Below are 19778 nucleotides of genomic sequence, written 5' to 3'. Positions count from 1 at the left end.
CCACTGCATATGCTTTTGTTACTCATTTCATGGAAAAACTGTGCCTGCATGCATCAGATCCCACTCCACCAGAGCCACAGCTACCTCTGCAGCCTTCCTCAGGGGGGTCCCTACCAAGGACATTTTGGAAGCAGCCACCTGGAGTTCAGTGCACACTTTCTCCAAGCACTATCACCTCCCACTATACTCAAAATCTAGAGCGGGCTTTGCCACAGCAGTCCTGCAGGGCATCCTAGCCCTCCTAGTTCCACTTAGTGCCTACCACCCTTACTTAGCTTTGGGATTCTACCCATCTGTTATGACTGCAGCTGTATGCACGATGAACATAGTACAGTTTTGTACCTACCATAAATGTAGATGTTCGAGTGCTCATACAGCTGCAGTCCAGGTTTCCTCCCTCCAACCCTCTTAGGACAGGCCTTATGACAAACACTTTTCATATAACCTTTTAGGGGTATTTTTTTATGGTGTATTTGCTTGCAACTACTGTTTTTGATTTATCAACATTGCATCTTTGCATAACATTATGTTTGCCTTCCTTCTGGGGCACCTGACATCTGGGGCAAGAAAAAAGCTGCTTAAAAAAATGGCGCTGCCTCTTTTATACCCCTGACGCACTGACATCAGGGAAGAAGCAACGACAACCGACGCCGGACCTAGACTTTGGAATTCGGCCGACCGAGGACCCGCCTGACGGCAGGATAACCCATCTGTTATGACTGCAGCTGTATGAGCACTCGAACATCTACATTTATGGTAGGTACAAAACTGTACTTTTTGGTGACTGGAATGTCTGGCTGGACAAGAACTATTTAATGAAGCTGAAAGAGATAACATGAAGTAATGGAATAAAAACATGCTTACACTGACAAAAACAATTACTAGCTTCACAGTAAACACACTGCATATGATATACTTTTGTGGACATATCTGAGAATGCATGCTAGTGCACTTCCTGGTTAGACACTAAGGCTGGGATTCATTGTAAATAGCACTGCAGTACAAATGTTCCTGCAATTGCAGTGGTGGTGCTGCGGTAGCATTGTCGCCTCACAGTTAGACGTTGCCCGTTCGATTCACAGTTAGAGCGTCTTCTGTGTAGCGACATGCATGAATGGGCATTCCTTTGTTGAAGGTTGTGCATTAGGCCCGGCAAGCCAGTACATAAAAATCTACTGCCAATCATTAGCGGACCGGAGTTCCGCTATGGTGACCAACAAACAAATGTCCCTGCACTGCTGAGCTGATTTTCACTGCAGGCCTAAGAACTGATTCATAGTCATCCAAATTCCCTACAAGGCATCAACTCATTACCTGGGAATTTGCATAGTAGTGAATACTTGCACTTCCTGATTTGCCTAAACAGGCAAACTCCTTTTATGCAGCACTAAATAGGCAAATTACTTTTCAATATCTGACTAATACAAATGATTGTCTGATGAAAGTGTTGTGAATTTTATCAGCACAGGTCACTTTACACACGTTTAAATGCACATTTTCCGTACATGGAACTCTCACTTCTTGTCTGTCTCTGTCTTTTCCTGTCTCTGCACATACACACACACATATGTGTATATACATATGTATATGTGTGTGTGTGTGTGTGTGTGTGTGTGTGTGTGTGTGTGTGTGTGTGTGTGTGTGTGTGTGTGTATGCACTTTCTCAAAAATGTCCAACAGCACCAAACCAAAAAGAAACTGACAAAACAGTTTCATTTGTGAAAAAATGCATTATATAAAAGGATATACAAAATTACTTTGTGAGGACATACAAGAGATTGAACACAATGCCATTCAAATATATTCAGACCAAAATGCCAAACTGTACAATCAATATACACATTTTTCAATTTCTGGTCTCATCATTGCAGCATGAGTGTTGAGTGCCCTGAAATGCTCTGCTTAATGTTATATAACTATACAAACATATAAATATGTAAATACATTTGTGTACATACACTTATATGCATGCTTGTGTGCGCGTGTATGTGTGTGTGTGGTTGTCATTTTGGGGAGCCTAATTATGTCTTTTTAATTTTGGAATTTGAGAAGAAACTGTTGGTGTATTGTTCAGTATGAGTGGTCTTTTATGTTCCTAAGCTAATGTCGTTTCTTCTTTCCACAGGTGGTAACTCCAGAACAGCCATGGTAGCTGCCTTGAGCCCTGCTGATATTAACTATGATGAGACCTTAAGTACACTAAGGTGAGATTATTTGAAGACTGAAGGCACCTTCTCTGATGCACTTATTAAGGTGTTCCTTGACTTTTTTCTTATCGGAGAAAAAAATACAAAAAGGGTCATGCCAATCAAGAGATACAGAGTGATATAAAATAATTTACAGAACTAAACAGGAAGAAAAAGGAAAACACAGCAAATAAAACCAAACTGAATAAATGTAGCTAAAAGTTTTAAAAATAGAACTAAAGCTTTGTGTAGGTGCTATTGTGATAAAACATCTTCTACATGTAATGCACAGTACAGTGAGTGGTAACATGATAAGGCACACATTCTGAATAAATAGTGCAAAGTTCTCAGAAAGTTCACAGAAGTAAAGAAGTTATGGGGATGGGCAAGAAACTGAAAACAGCGTCATGGGGCCCAGTGAACTGTGCAAAAATGTCACCATGTGCAGAGCATGAGGTAGTGACTGAAATGGCTAGACTGTCTAATAACTATTGAAAAACAGTCTGACAGCATACAACTTAGATAAGAAAGTGAAACATATTATCACATCTATAAGATTTGGCATCAGTATAAGGTTATAAAATGCCTTTTAAAATGGGAATGATTGAGTATTTAAAGGCCACAAAGATGCTTAGTGACAAGACAGTGTTGGAGTGAAATGTGTAATTCTGTCCATAAATCAGATCAAATTGTTTTATTGTATGGCTAAAACAGAGTAGGGAGAAGATTTCATTGTAGTGCAGATGACCTTAGTAGGGACTGTGATTTTGCATCTTAAAAAAAGTTACATAAAAATGTTTTAATATGGATATAACACTAATACGTAGAGAAATGAAAAGATTTTATGTAGAAAATGTTTTAGTATTGATGCAACACTTAATAAGTCAAGACATATTAAACAACAGTGCACTGAGATTGGTTGTCATTAGATTAGTTTCTAAGAAGGGATAAGTTACTAGTGTAGTTCCATGAGAGTCTGTGAAACTGCCTAAACTTAATTCAGTACAGTGCTTAGTAAGGGATAAGCTACTAGTGGGGTTCCACAAGACTCTGTGAAACTGTCTAAACCTATTCAGTACAGTGCATAATAAGGGATAAGCTACTAGTGGGGTTCCACGAGACTCTGTGAAACTGTCTAAACTCATTCAGTACAGTGCATAATATGTGAAACTGTCTAAACTCATTCAGTACAGTGCATAATAAGGGATAAGCTACTAGTGGGGTTCCACAAGACTCTGTGAAACTGTCTAAACTCATTCAGTACAGTGCATAATAAGGGATAAGCTACTAGTGGGGTTCCAGACCTGTGAAACTGTCTCAAACCTCAGTATTCAGCATAATAATAATAAAGCTACTAGTGGGGTTCCATGAGTCTCTGTGAAACTGTCTAAACTCATTCAGTACAGTGCATAATAAGGGATAAGCTACTAGTGGGGTTCCACGAGACTCTGTGAAACTGTCTAAACCTATTCAGTACAGTGCATAATAAGGGATAAGCTACTAGTGGGGTTCCACAAGACTCTGTGAAACTGTCTAAACCTATTCAGTACAGTGCATAATAAGGGATAAGCTACTAGTGGGGTTCCACAAGTCTCTGTGAAACTGTCTAAACTCATTCAGTACAGTGCATAATAAGGGATAAGCTACTAGTGGGGTTCCACAAAACTCTGTGAAACTGTCTAAACCTATTCAGTACAGTGAATAATAAGGGATATGGTACTAGTGGGGTTCCACAAGACTCTGTGAAACTGTCTAAACTTATTCAGTACAGTGCATAATAAGGGATATGCTACTAGTGGGGTTCCACGAGTCTCTGTGAAACTGTCTAAACTCATTCAGTACAGTGCATAATAAGGGATAAGCTACTAGTGGAGTGCCGCAAGACTCAGTGAAACTGTCTAAACTCGTTCAGTACAGCGTAGCAAGAATAGAAAGGAAAAGTATTTTACATTTGCTTGTTGACAGCATGGAAGTTTTCTAACATTTCAATACATAAGGAAGAGTTAAAAATTAAAATATATTTAACAGTGTTGGAGGAGTAATAAATGTACATTGAATCTGAACATATGCAAAATTATGAATCTAGGATATAAAATTCCTGCAAACATGATGAGGAGGGTTACAAGTAATAATCAATCTTATCTCTGTTTCTACCATTAAACTATCAGCCAATAAATATACATGCTATTGAAATAGATGTAGATGGAGGTCATATAGAGAAGATATCTGTTAAGTACAGATTGTGTTATTTAAGGTATTTAAAGACCATCCAATATTAGTTTCAGTACTGACGAAAGGTGGTATGTGTACTTTGCAAATATCAGGTCTAGAAAAACAGTTGAAGATTTCTAACTAGTTTCTAAAGAAGTTTACTGACTTGTGTAAAGGCATGATAAAGATCATTTTAAAGGAAGAAAGTCTCTGGTTAGCGATGTGCTTCCAATTAAGTTCTGAAATTTTCAATTAACAGAAGTGATGGCTAAATTATTGTTGTTCTATGGAACTAACACTAGTACTAATACTAATGGAAACTAAACATAGTCCCATGACCTGCAGGGAGATTGTGGTAACTGTGATACCAAAGAAAGGAAAGGATTAAATCTTGTCATCATCATATAGACCCATATCAGTGTTCAATTAAGATTGCAAGTTATTTATGACAATTATAGTTAAAGGATAGCTAGATTAGTACCAGAAATTATGGATAGTGATCAAAGTGTATTTGCACATGGTAGACAGTCCTTTGATGATGTATGTTAAGTACAGCTTTACTGATAAAGGATGCACAACAAACAAATAACACAATAGTAATACTGTGTTTTGATGCAGAAAAAAACTTTGCTAGGATGGAATGGCACTATTTAATGCAGGTCATATTAAAATTTGTATTTTTGTTAGAGTTTGCAGATCTGTTAAGAGGACCGTATGATGTGACTAAAGATAGAGTTAACATTTTTCCAGGGTAAAGGAGATAAAATAATTGAAGGGGGATCTTTAGAAAAAGGAAGTACCAAATTTACATGCAAATAAATGGAATTGATGGGAACAATTCATGTAGATTAAAGCTCAGGAGGAGTGAAGTTTAATAGAAGGAGGGAATAGGAATTTGTGTAATATTGGAGTGAATGACAATTGTTAAAAGTAATTAAATGCTACTATGGTTTGTTTTGTTTTCTATCAATGTATGTATACCTACATCATTATGTAAATTGTGATTAAATAAAGGTGTTTAAATGAAAATGAATGCAGGTATGTCACCTGCCTTAAGAGTGTTTAGAAGTACTAAACAAAGATGTGTCTTGTAGCCAGTATTATATTTCATTGTTTTACAGCTATTAGTTCGCTGATAGGAGCTCCATCTTGCAGTGGTACAGCATTTTAATTAAAAATATCAAATATTGTGTTTAATGGTGATGTATTAGATTATCTGATGAATTCTAAAGATTAAATTGAGAAAGTTATTCCAGCTGCTTCATAAACTTAGCAAAATGTGTGGATATTAAGGTGAATAAAACAAACAGTGGCAGAGAATTTTGCTCCTTCCGAGTAACTGAAGAAAGATTATGAATATCTAAAGAAAGATAAATATATTAAACATTTAGGAATTTGGTTGGTGAACTCTGTAGATAAGTCAGTCTGTCAGTAAAAGATGTGGATATCTGAAGAATTGATTACAAGATGAGTTTTGAACATGGAAAATTATAGAGCTACAGTCGGACTTGAGATTGCACAGTTCATTCTTTATGCTTCTCTTTTTGTTATATGTGTCTGAAGTCTTCCCAGCTGAAATACTGGGGAATTTATTAAGTGCAATTAAAATATGTTACATGATTCTATTTGCATAGGTGGCAAGTTCAAAGCCTTTTAGGAAAAGTAAATATTGTCAAAAGAAAAGGCAGGTCAGAGTGTGTCTGATCCGGGACTGTATTAAGATGTAGTACATAATACGGTGTGGGTACCTTTGCTCAATTAAACTTATGAATATGAATCAAAATGAAAAACAATGGGGGAATTGAAGATAGAAAATAAAATGTTTGATGTACTGTTTCAGGCTTTAACACTCTAAGAAAATTGATTTGCCATATGTAATAAGGCAAACTATGGATTTATTTTTGAATTTATTAAGTAAACAGGAATTTAGCCCTTGTGTAAATTATGTTGCACTTGTTGGAGAAAATAGACTGAGAATATCAGTAGAAATGAGTTTATGAAACAAACATGAGAATATTGTATTTGCGTAGTTAAATTGGAATTATGCTTGAGGTAACTAGATGCAAGTGTTTACAAATGGAAAATGAAGAACTAATACACACAATCTGTGCTATATTTTTGACAGATATCTTTGAAAAGTGTCCGACCACAACTGTTATCCCTACTGATGGAGTCTAGCAGTAATGTTCCATTTATGAAGTGATTAGAAATTTGGTCATATAAGACACTTAAGAAAAATTAATACTGAAGTAGTGGGTAAAATAAAGGAAGAATGAAGCCACATGTGGCAGACTGATATCATTACTTGAGAAAGAATATATCTGATGCCTACATATTTTTCAGAATCATGGTGTTTTAGAAATTTTACATCAAAATGTCTTCATGAATATCTCTACACTATACAAAAAGCTGAGATGTATTTTTTCAGTTGAAAATTCCATCTGTTGAATGTGTGATCAGGGTGTGCTTGTCAGATGGGAACATATTTTTGGGCATGTTTTGAGTTTAGGTAACTTTATGAATGAACTTGCACATATTGTACAAGATTGTTACAAAAGGATACATAAATTACAAAAAAAGCTTAAATGTACTCAGCTAGGAAAATGATTATTCAGTATATTTGATAATGGATGAATTGAAGAATAGAGCAGATTGATCTGCAAGGAAACCTTCATGGAGAAAATATATATCTAGGAGGTTACCTTAGAAAACTTACAGATACACTAACTGGGAATAATCTAAAATACTGAAAGAGCTTGAATATGGATAAGGGAACAATGTATTTCTGGCTTTTTGTATGACTTTCTTTAAAATGGTATACCACTGTCAAAGTTCTAAAGACTTGTGTTCTACAAGGCAGAAGAAAAGAGTTCTATATTTTGCTTTAAGTATGTTGAAGGACTCAGCCACTGTTTACCTATACTTCAGTTTTTTGTATTTTGGTTGGACTGTTGAATTATTTAATTTATTACTAACAAAGCTATTCAATTTATGTAGTGTAAGATAAATTTGACTAAGATACTTGTTAACAGAGAGATATTGAAGGTATCTGAAATAATATTGCCCAACAATATTGTGAATTTAAGTAAGGAGAAGATAATTTATAAATCTGTTTTTTTCCTGTTGTTAGAATAGTGTTACATTGTAGTTGACCATGTTATTGTTTTATTTCTGGATGAAAAAAAGTTCTGTTTCGATTTTAAAAGTAGCACATAAAAAAAGAATGCCCACCATGATTTACAGTAGCCACAACACAAGAAATATGGTCTTTGAGAATTATACTTCAGAGTGATTGCAAGTACCCACACAATGGCAGAAACAACAGTGTTGTGTTTCCTTTGATCCTTTGATTAGACAGCTACGTAAGAATAGCAGGAAAAAAAGGACACACACAATGCTGGTTTCAAACCTTCCAGTAATATAGATTATGGCTGTAAGAACTGTTACTATATCAATGTTAGTACACACTAACCTTTAATTTCTGTCATGGGAATGAAAAAATCCTTTAACTTAAGTACATTACTCCTTTTTCCTGATTTAGCTAAATACTTAGTTTTAGTTTTCTATCTTGTAATCTTCATACAGTTTCAGTCTTTATAGAGTACCATCTTCCATAAATGTAGCCAGGGGTTGGCATAATTGTTAAGGTGTTTACCTCACAAACACAAGATGCAGGGTTTGATTCTCACCTCTGAGGAAATTGTCTAGGCTTAAAATGGCTCACAAGGGCAACTAGCCTCATACTAAACAATAAGGTTGGAGTTTGCCATAATGGATCAGGTTGTTTACCTCACAAAAGCAAAGTACAGAGTATGAGTCTTAGCTTTAAAAGGAAATTAAACCCAATACCATTTTCTTAGGTGTTCTTAACTATCCAACTATAGACTGAGAAAGTTACACCACCATTAGTGTAGAAGCACACAGATTCCCAGACTTTGTCAACACAAATGCCCTGGAACAATTAGTCAGAGTACCTCCTATGGGGAATAATATCTTGGATCATGCTTTGACTAATATAAGAGCACAAGGTCTGAATGGAGAGATGATATATCAGCAAGCAAAAGAGAAGAGTATTGTTGGAATTGAATTCATTCTCCAGTGTTGGTGAGCACCTTCATGAGGTGGACCCTGTTTTTCACAAACTCTCACCAAGATGACACTGATATATAGACTGTATTTTATATAGCATATATTATGGACAGTAGTAGGTTAAAAAATAAAAAAGATAACTGAGAGCACAAGATCCAGCATAAAAAAGTGCCCAGTCCTGGTACGTGCACTGGTGCCAGGAATGGGAAAATTATAGTGTAGAATCTAGAATCCTCAAGACACGGAAACATTCCTACAATGGGGCCAGGCCCAGGGGGGGGTGCCCCCACCCCATTTAGAAAGAAGTAGTAGTCCACAAAAATCACAAAAATTGATAGGCCAGAAAAGAGTCATAAAGACAATAGAGAGAGATGCTGAGGATAAGAAAGAAATTATATATTGTTACTATTATGTAAGAAACCCAGGATTTCCAGAGAGAAGATACACAAATAGATTGAGAGAAATTAGAGGAAAGAAAAACCACCAGAAGCTTCAGATAAAATTTGTGTTCATTAATAGATTTATGAAAAGAATTATATAGACTAAGGCACCTTGGGCCATTTGGAAAAAGAAGCAACTGAGGAAGTGTGAAAAATAAAGAACAAAATCTAGAATTTTTTTAAAGGTATAAAAAGGAAATATGGACATGAAAAGAGATATCAAATATGGTGCAATATTTTTGCAAAGGAAAAAAAAAATCAACACAAAAAAGCAGCCCCAAAGGTATTCGAAGACAGATACAGGCAAAGGCATCCAGATATGAAAATTTTCATGATACAAAAAATAAGATCACAAAGAGAGAACGTAGAACAGAAGATCAGTAAAGCAGAAGTTAAAAAACTTCAAGTTGAAGTTATGGAATACCTTTGAAGTGAAGGATTTAGTGTAGAAAGTCTAACACAGGTTATATCACAGCAAGATGAAACAGTGAGTCCCTCAAGTAAGGAGAAACAGGAGGAGCAGGAGACATCTGAAGAAGAAATATGGGCATAGGAAAGAAATAAATTTAATATGGTGCAATATTTATGCAAAGGAGAAAGCAAAACTAATCAGTACAAAAAAGCACCAAAGATATTTGAAGAGAAATACATGCAAATGCATCTGGATAGGGAACATAATATGAAAAATAAGAAAACAGAGAAAAAAGTAGAAAAGAGGATCGGTAATGGAGAAGTTAAAGAAATAGAAACTGAGGTTATGGAGTACCTGTGAAGTGAAAGGTTTAGTGTAGAAAATCTAATTTTGAATGGATCCCAAAATTAAGGGGAAACCAGTGGAGCAGGAAACATTGATCAGTTGCCATATGAAGATACTTTGGAGCCTTGCACAGGAAACCAGTACACAAGTTCAGTTGGAGTTGCACAGCAAGGGAAGGAACAGGAAACTGTAGCAGCTCTGACATAGCCAGTGTTGTGGCGTGATAGGCCAGTGAGTTCCCATATGAAAGAGCAACGGATGATACAGTATGAAATTGAAGACAATGTGGCACAGAAAGTTGCTTCTGGAACTTTCTGTGGAATGCCCGTAGAAAATGGAGATCAAAGTATGTGCCCTCAGTTCAGAAGAGAATGATCTAAGAGAAGAGTTGCTTGATTTAATAGAGATGAACAGACGTATTAAGATCAATGAAAGAAACAGACTACAGAAAGTCAATAAAATCCAAAAAGTTATGTTTGATAAAACAAATTAAAACAGTAATTAGGACTGTTCGTAGAGATTCATGCAATCTAACAGTAGTAAATAGGATGTATTACTGCACAGCTAAATTAATACAAAGTCTTACCGCAAAAACACGTGGCAGTAAAGGAAAAGAAGGGGAGAAATCAAATGCCATTATGGAAATATCAAATAGAGAAAACTATAAAGCAAGTAAGACAAGAGGTGTCACTGCTGGAAGCGTATAGAAGAGAGAACAGATCAACAAAAGATAGATGTGATAAAATCAATGCACAATATCAGAACAGAGCAAGATCTATCATGGACTGTCACAAATAATAAACTAAAAGTATCAGCACAGGCGGAAAAACGTAAATGATATGCAGGTAAATATAAAGGAAAAGTACAAAATATGCAATGTATAAATAATCCAAAAAAGTGTTATAGAGTACTGGGAAACAAGGCAAAAGGAATTGAAACACCATCAAAAAAAGCAGAATAGATACATTTTGGAGAAATATCTATGAAGATCCTGTGGAATATAACAAATATGCTAAATGTATAGAAGAAGTAAAATAAGGAAGGAGAAGTTTAAATGTACAGGATATGAAATCGGATGAAGTAACAGAGAGATTGAAATAAAGTTAAGAAAAGCACCTAAGTGGAAAACCCAAGGCCCAGATGCAGTACCTAACTTCTCTCTAAAAGAATTAACATCTTTACATGAAAATTTAGTCATGAGTAAGAACTATTTGTATGCGCACCCCAAACAGACACCAACCTGGTTAACAAGGGAAAAATAATGCTTCTACTTAAGAGTGAACCTGCAAGCTATCCTAAAAATTATAGACCAATAACTTGCCTTCCAATGACTTATTAACTATACATTGGAACTGATGCCGACAGAGTTTATAGTCATTTAGAAAAAAACTCAGTCATGGCAATAGAACAAAAGGGTAATAAAATAATGTTATGTGGAACAGAGTATTTTTTTTGTTAAATAAAGTCATAATGGAGAACTGTAAAAAGAGAAGAATCTAAGCGTGGCATGGATATACTACAAAAAAACATCTGACAGTATCCTACATTCATGGATAAAAGAGTGCTTACAAATGTATATGATACACCCTTCTCTGATTGATTACACCACAGCGACCATGAAACAGTGGCAAACCACTTTGCAGTTAAGCCATGATAAAGGGCAAATTATTATTCCAAGGAAAATTCAAAGGGGGGATATTCCAGGGTGACTCTGTCACTTCTGCTCTTTTGTCTTGTACTTAACCCATTAAGCTGTCTACTTAACAGATTAGGTCATGGCTACAATTTGATTTCCAGAAGACAACAAAGTGTAAAGACCTCTTGTCTTCTTTTTGTGGATGTTTTAAAACTACATAGTTCATCAGATGAGGAACTGAAAGCACAACTGCAAGTGGTCAAAACTTTTCAGGTGATCTAAGAATGTCAATTGGTCTTGATAAATGTGTAAAAGCAAACTTTAAAGCAGGAAAGCTGCAGCACCAAGAAAACATCAGCCTGGGACAGGAATGTGATGTAAAAGAACTTGAGCAAGAGGGAGTGTATAAATATTTGGGAACTGATGAAGGATCAACAATAAAACATGAACAAATGTTAATAAAACTTAGTAAGAAATATTTTAGAAGACTAGACAATACTGAAAACAGAGTTGACATCTATGAACAAAGTCCAAGCTCTGAACAGATTTGCTGTTAATGTCCTAATGTAAAATTTTGGAGTGATTGACTGGCCCCAAAAGGTGCTGAATAGGTTAGACAGGAAAACAAGAAGGATGCTTCATGCTTATCAAATGATTTATAAAACTCAGTGCATACCAAGACTATATAGTCCCCATTCTGATGGAAGTATGGGCCTCCTCGAAATTGATTACATGTATCGATCTGCAATTGTAGGACTGCATACATATCTGCTGACCTCACGAGTCCAAAATGTAGTGACAGTTTTAAAATGTGAGGAGAATAAGTTTAAGATGACTTCTCTGCTTAGTTGAACAGAAGCATATCGGCATCAAGCAGGAATGGAAATCAAACCAGAAGTAGATAAAACTCAGGCAGCAACTGAATGTGCCAAAAAAAAAAACAAAAGAAATATAAGGTGAAGGATCACATGAGAAGGCAAGAAATGTGGAAAATGTATAAATATAGTTGCAAGTTTAAAAAACTCTTAGAACAACCTCATACTGATCAGGATCGGACACAGGAATGGTTAAGGAGATGTGAATTTAAATCAAATACTGGCGGGCCAAGATAGTGGACTATATACACATTGGTTTACAAAGTCCATTGAACACATGAGAGAAACAGACAAGTATAGGTTTTGTAAAACAGAATTGGAAACAGTCGCACATCTTTTGCTGGTTGTGATACACTAATGGCAGAAGGACTGCATACTGATAGGCATAATAATGTGCCAAGACTGTTGCACTGAGGATTGTGCAAACATTATAATAATGAAGTAGCTGAAAAATACTAGAAACGTGAGCCACAAAACATCACAGAAAATGATGAGGTTTATATCACATTGGATCACTCATTACCAACAGTTCAAAAAATAGATGCGAGAAAACCAGATACAGTAGTCCATGAAAAGAAGACGAAAGTAGCATTGATCACTGAAATTGCTACACCCAGTGACTACAGTGTCTTGCGTACAGAGAGACACAAAGTCATAAAATACCAGGATTTACAGGCAGAAGTAGGGCAATGTGGACTAAAGATACCCAGACAATTCCAATAGCAGTAGGAGAACGGGTCTTATAAAAATGAATCTACAGCCGTATTCAGATATGTTACCAATACATGTAACTCCATACGAATTGCAGAAGGAGTCATTACTGGGCTCATTGCAGGTGCTGCGTAGATTACTTCTGGCTGACATCAAAGATTGAAACAATACTAATTTCATGAACTTTTATCATACTTTGACTTAGGAATGGGGTCCGTTCCCCATCATGGTATTAAAAACTCAAAAGATTTGTAGAAATTAGAACAAATACAAGAATTATTTGAGTTTTACCATATCTTTGATCAGTCACAGAAAAAAAAGTAATGGATATTCTGTCTCAGTTCCCAGTGAGGTTTTAGTAAACCTAACTCAGAGTGCCCTATTTATTTTGGCAAACTCCAAACATTTGGGCCCTTCATCGCCCTCAGGGATTCCACTTAATCTTAAATTATTCCCTCTTGTCTTATCTTCTAGATGTACCTAGTGTTCCAATAGTAGTAGGAGCAATGAGTCTCAGAAAAAATAATTTTCAGTCGCCATTAGATATGTTTTATGTACATGTAACTCAGCACAAATTGCTGAAAGAGTAATTACTGGACACATTGCAGGTGCTGTGAAGAGTACTTCTGGCAAACATCAAAGATCAAAACAATACTAATTTCATGAACTTTAATCATGCTTTGACTTAGGAATGTGTTCCATTCTTGTCATGGTATTAGAAACTGAAAAGACTTGGAGAAGTCAAAAAAGTGAGCATTTTGCGCCATCCCTTGCATATCTTCATCACTTGTTAGGCCATAAAGCAGTCCACTCTGAAATAAAACTGAAACTAGGGATCTCGCCATCCCCACCCAAGGTACCTTTATAAATTTCTTTAAGACAAACTATCTACTCCTAAGTGATACATTGGCAAGCTTCATATCCCCACCAGAACCAGTTAACTCCACTGAATACACAGAAACGTACATCACCACACTATACCAGCATGTAAACAGCTGCATAGATGCAGCTCTACCCCATAGGAACAAGTGCAGGGCAAAGATGGTGGGCGCCTAATATCGGCAAGCTTTATATTAAAAGGAAAAGAATTTTGACCAAAAGTTAAAAGAGTAATTCCTAGAATGTTAGACTTCTTATCAGTGAATTTGTCAAACAACTCAGGAGGTTATTAAAATCCACCAAAGACAAATTTCTAGCTCAGATAACTACCCAAGCCAAAGACAATCCCAATGTACTTTTTAGTTATGTTCGTAACCTCAAAAGCACAATATAGCAATGCGCTGAGCCGATTGTGAAAGATGTTACCTACACTGAGGCTGAAGATATAGTGAACCTACTGGCTGACAAATTCAGCTTTAACTTTACCCCTCTCTCCCCTCCATCTCTCCCTGAAGATATACCTGAAACTGGATCACCTCCAGCTATCACACAAGACCAAGTCGTAAAATTGCTATCAAAAGCTAAAAAAAAATATTGCAGTGATGGGTCTTAACTATATCCCTCAATACATCTTAAATAGCATGAAGGCACATCCCTAACAATACTGTTCAATCTCAGCCAACATACAGTGAATAGAGAGCAGCTACAGTCATTCCCCAGCATAAGGGAGGAGCTTCCACAGACCCAGGCAATTACAGACCCATAAGTCTGACCAGCCTCATATGTAAAACCATGGAAAGACTTATCATGGAAGTAATCAATCAGGACATAAGGGACCTACAAACACTGGACCTGTTTCATTTTGGATTCATCAATGGCAGGTCATGCTTACTCAGCTTGGTGGATTTTTTTAAAAAGGTCACCAAAGCAGTAGATGAAATCTCTTGCATTTATCACAAAACCTGTCTGAAACATTTGCAGTTTAGAAGAAAAGTTGAAGATAATAAATAGGATTACAGCAATAGAATTATTTGGGAACGAAAAACAACTGTATGCTGATAATGAGTAAGTATTTGGATTCAATCATTTCTCACAAACATGACAAACTTTTGTGAGTTACAGGAAAATGGGGAAAGGTAAGTTTTCTTGGTACACATGGCAATTCTATACGTGCTGTCAGGAATGAAAGAGGAACTCTGGAAAGGAAAACACTAAAAAACAATGACCAGAATGGAGGGAAGTAAATAAGAATAATTTGAGGTATCAGTCTAATAAATGCTTTTCCTGACCACAGTTAAAGGAATTCTATTCAACATCAACTGGAATTAAAGATAATTCCTTTTTTCAGAGACATTTGCAAGATGTAAGTAATGTTACTGGATGGAAAGATTCCTATTTTAGTCTTCCAATAAACTCAGAAACAAAGGAAAGTTTCAAGCTGAACAGAGTAGAAATATTATTCATCACAATGTTTTAGTCGTGGCCATGCTAAAATATTGAAAGTTTTAAGAAAAGATCTGAAATTTATTCTAGTTTCCTGATTGTTTATGGTTGAAATTATTTTGGGTGGTTGTGTAAAAGCTACATCTAAAGTACTTTTTTCTGTATAACATGATTATGTTGGTAATGATATGTCAGTTTATTCTTTGCATTATATAACACAAAAATTAGGGTTCAATGTCATAGGTTGGTAATAGGCTATTGGCCCTAGGGCCTATACAAGCCTAGACATAACAATTCCCTGAATATTTCTTCCCACAATATTTACTTCCCTGGACTCCTGTCTAGCAGGGTGACTGACATGATCCCTGGGGTGAATTTCCTATCTCCCATACAATCGTCAAGGTTCCTTTTGAAGAGGGCCAAGGAGAGGCACTCTGCTTGAGATATATGGGCAGTCCATTCCAGAGTATGGGGAGTCTCTGGGTCAGGAACCTGTCCCTCCAGCATGTTTTGTTCATTATGATGACAAGGTTTAGATCCCTGGAGTGTGTGGCGCTGAGAGATTGGGATTTTTTTAAGTGGAGCATGTCCAACAGCTCAGGGTTTGACATGGCCTTGTATGCTAAGCAGAGATCACATCTGAATAGACGATATGCCACAGAGTATAGCTGTTTTTTCATGCCAAAGCATTATTCTGTATTATGATGCAGCAAGGAAAGAAATTATGCATACACTACGTGCTAAAGATGAGTTTTTTTACAATTTAGTTTAATCTGTAAAAGGAAAAATGGTGCACTTTGAAGTTCTTGACTACAAATCATGATGTGATTAGTAAACCTGCTGGTAAGGGGGGAACTGTAGTAGTGATATCTTGAAACGTATTTGAACATGTGGTATATGTGTTGTAAGTTAAGTCAGTCAAGGGAATATATGAGAACAGAAGATGATTTGTATCCCTAATGCAAGTGAAAATGCCATGAATAAATTTATTATCCTATAGATATATCATAGTTAATATTAAATAATCATAGAATACCTTAAATCTTTTGTTTACCTAAAATGCACAGAAACTCTTAATACTCCCCTGGGAGACCTACTGTGTCACTGTTTTGTAGAGTAAGTGTTATCATAGATCTTTGTTTACAAATTAACACACACACACACACACACACACACACACACACACACACACACACACACACACACACACGCATATACACTCATTTGCTGGAAATTGTTTTTACAACTGAGAGGAAAAGCAGTGGTAGCAATATTTGCTCTAAGTTATGCCAATCTTTTTAGGGATTTGTTAGACGGTTAATATGTTTATTCAGATTTATATTATTGAAATCATTTGTTATATTCACTATATAGGTGACTTTTTTATTATTGCTAAAGGAACCCTGGATGAATTTAAAATATTTTAAAAAGATTACATTTGAGTCAATTTGGTAGCAATTTACTGGTTAATTAAAAAAAAAATAACTGAATATTGAATTTAATAATTTATATAAAAAATAGGATTTTGACCAAACATTTTAGAAGGCCAATTTTGGAGAACACTTTCCTTTTAAAAACTTGGACTTACCATCCAAATTCAAGTTCATCTTCAAATTTATTAATGTATTTTTAAGAAAACATTACAGGGGAAGTGTGAAAAATAAAATGCATATAGTAAACATATAATTAACATAATTTGGCAGTAACATAAACACATCACAACTAAATACAGTCTCCATTATCATATGCTAGGCCAAATAAATGTCTTTAGAGCCTGTGTAAAACTGTCCAGTGAGGAGTATTCACAAAGCCATCAGTGTAGGGAATTCCACGGATATGGGGCCTGATATTAATATTAAAAGGAACGAAAACCTGAGATAACAAGACTGAGCTGTGCAACTACTATCTTCCCCTTGGGTGCTAGCGTAAAAATCACACAGGGCAGTAAAGCATGATAAGCTCACTGAGACAGCAGTGACCAGGTCATGAATGGACAAATACACCAATACTTGAATCTTGAATATACTCCTGTACTAGACAGGAAGCCAGTGCAAACTCTACAGAACAAGAGTGATATGTTGATAACATGATGCACCAGTTAGTAAACTGGATTCAGAGTGCTGCACCAACAGTAACCAAGTAAGTTCAATTTTGGGCAGTCCTAAGTAAAGGGCATTACAATAGTCCAGTCATGAAGAGACCAAGGCATGAATAGTAATCAAAATGCCTTTTTGTGGAATGAGGTGCTTTGCCCTGGCAGATATTTTTAAGATGGAGAGAATAACTTGATTACATCTGACACCTGGTCCCAAAGTATAAACCAAGAGTCAAGAATAATGCCCAGATTCTTCACCTTAGTGATAAATTCCAACCTATCACTACTGTACAAAATAAAGTCAGGTGATAGTGTGGCATACGCATGAACAGCTAAAGACTTGGCCTTGGTGGTGTTCAGGTTTAGTAAATTATTAACAAGCGAGGTCTGAATGGCTTATAAATCATCAATCAAGAAGAAATACAAGCCATGTCTTTTTGGGAAAAGAAGAAATAAAGTGTCATTTGTGTAACTATGGTATATTGATCAACTTTCCTGTAATAAGTCTCCAAAAGAAGCATATACATAATGGATAATAAAGGTCCTAAAAGAATCCGGAGGAACTCCACAGTTCATAATGAATTTAGAAGATGAATGAAGTTGTGAACAGATTCTTTGTGTAGCATTAGATAAATAGGATACAGACTAGTCTAAAACCATGGCATAAATCCTACAATATGATCCAAAGTCATTGTATTAGTATTCCATACTCAGCTGTGCCAAATGCCATGGAGATATCCAGGAGGACCAACATAGTATAATACCGCTGGTCTCTTGCCATCAGGTAGTCATTAGGAAGTCTTATTAGAGCTGTAGCAGTACTATGGCAGTTACAAAACCCTTACTGGAAGGGATCCATGAGTCCGCTGACTTTAAGATGAGTGTCAAGTTGCTTAACAATATCTTTCTCAATACCCCTACATAGAAATAGGAGGTTGGAAATTTGGCAGTAATAATCCCAACTGTTTGGATTCAATGAAGGTTTCTTGAGAGTTGGGATCACTAATGCTTCCACATGTACTGACGTCTTTACATCAGGCAGAATTTTAAGAGCACATAGAATTTGCATGGAAGGTAGGGATTTTGAGTGTGCAGACATAGAAATTTAGCAACAGTTATGAAACAGGGGGCTACAAGTCTGATAACCTCTCTCATCTTTATGATGTGTATATTCTGTGAGACCTGCTGATTTGAGAGAGCATAACAGGAAGAGCAGAAGGAGGAAATGGAAAGCTGCTATAGAGAGACAGAAGACGTGCCTGCTTTAGTACCACGTATGCCACTTTTTGTGGAAGGGGCATCATTGCTACCTTCTTCTAGTTAAAACACTAGCTACCAGTTTTACAGATTCTTCAAAAATTACTTAACATAATTTTGTCTCCCTTATGGGCATTTCCTTAACCATCTGAAATTGAAGAAAGTGATGACCTTTTGGCACATAACGGTTATTCTGTTTGTCCATATTGGAATGCTTCAGAAAGACATTTTGTTTATAGGAACAAAGTTACGGATCCTTATGTTGCTGATTGTTTCATGTATTAGCAGTTTGTTGCATTAGATACCCATGTAATAAACATTGTGTGGGACAGACATATAGAGCAGTTAGAAAGTGAATTTTAAAACATTTAATGGATATTGCAAAATATATTATAAATGTTTTTATTACAAATTCAGTGGATGCCCATTTTTTTGAGAATCATGATTCAAATCCATCTGGCTTAAGATTCTTTCTTCTTTATGCACTCCCTAAGGTGGACAAGCTCTAGGATAAAACTACTTCCCTTCGCACATTGAAGCAAAATATATTGTTATGTTTAATATTTTACGCTCAAATTGCTTGAATAATGAGCTTCAATGTAAGTATTTAAATTGAGTTATTGTTTTAATTATTCATGATGTTTCTTTCTTTCATGATATTCTTTGATTTAAATAATGAGGGGTATTTATTTCCTTTTAGTAATGTGTGATTTTTAACCCTGAAGGCACCAAACTAAAATACAAGTTGTTATGTGTTTCTGTTTAGAGCCCTTAGACTCCAACGGTGTTGGTATTAACAAATAACCATTGTACGTGGTGGATGACTGGTGCAGGTTTCCAGGATGCTGAATGATGCTACTTGTATCACCTTTTCTGATGATCATTGCAGGTATCATTGCATTGACCGGTGGGTGTGAGCCTGATGGAAAAACACTGTCATGTCCAGCTGTAGAGTGGGCATGTCATGGACTATGCATGCCTAGGGCAGGACATGCCACACAGAGTGTGATGGTCCCTGTATATAGAGTGAGGCATGGGAATACTTACTAAGGTGAGGAATAGGATGTACAGAGCAGCACATAGATTCTGTACACTGATATAGGAAGGTCTGTCATGATAACAGTTTATATAAGAAAGGGGGAAAATGGTCACAGTATCACTAGGGACAGGTAAGTGCATTACAAATGAGAGGGGAACAG

General features: G+C 36.1%; 1 protein-coding gene across 18 annotated transcripts in view; it reads left to right on the top strand.

The window, feature by feature from the left end:
- KIF1A (kinesin family member 1A) overlaps positions 1–19778 on the top strand; it is a 2189582-nt gene that overhangs the window by 1019319 nt on the left and 1150485 nt on the right. For all 18 annotated transcript variants that reach the window (XM_044071047.1, XM_044071036.1, XM_044071035.1 and 15 more), the window contains exon 12: positions 2126–2204. In XM_044071047.1, coding sequence (XP_043926982.1) covers positions 2126–2204 — 79 coding nt within the window. The remainder of the gene's footprint in view (positions 1–2125; positions 2205–19778) is intronic.

Source organism: Protopterus annectens, chromosome 5.part0 (assembly GCF_019279795.1).
Source record: "Protopterus annectens isolate FY-2018-M chromosome 5.part0, PAN1.0, whole genome shotgun sequence".
Lineage (NCBI taxonomy): Eukaryota > Metazoa > Chordata > Ceratodontiformes > Protopteridae > Protopterus > Protopterus annectens.
The sequence above is the reverse complement of the archived record's forward strand: the minus strand, read 5'-3'. Positions and strand labels throughout refer to the sequence as shown.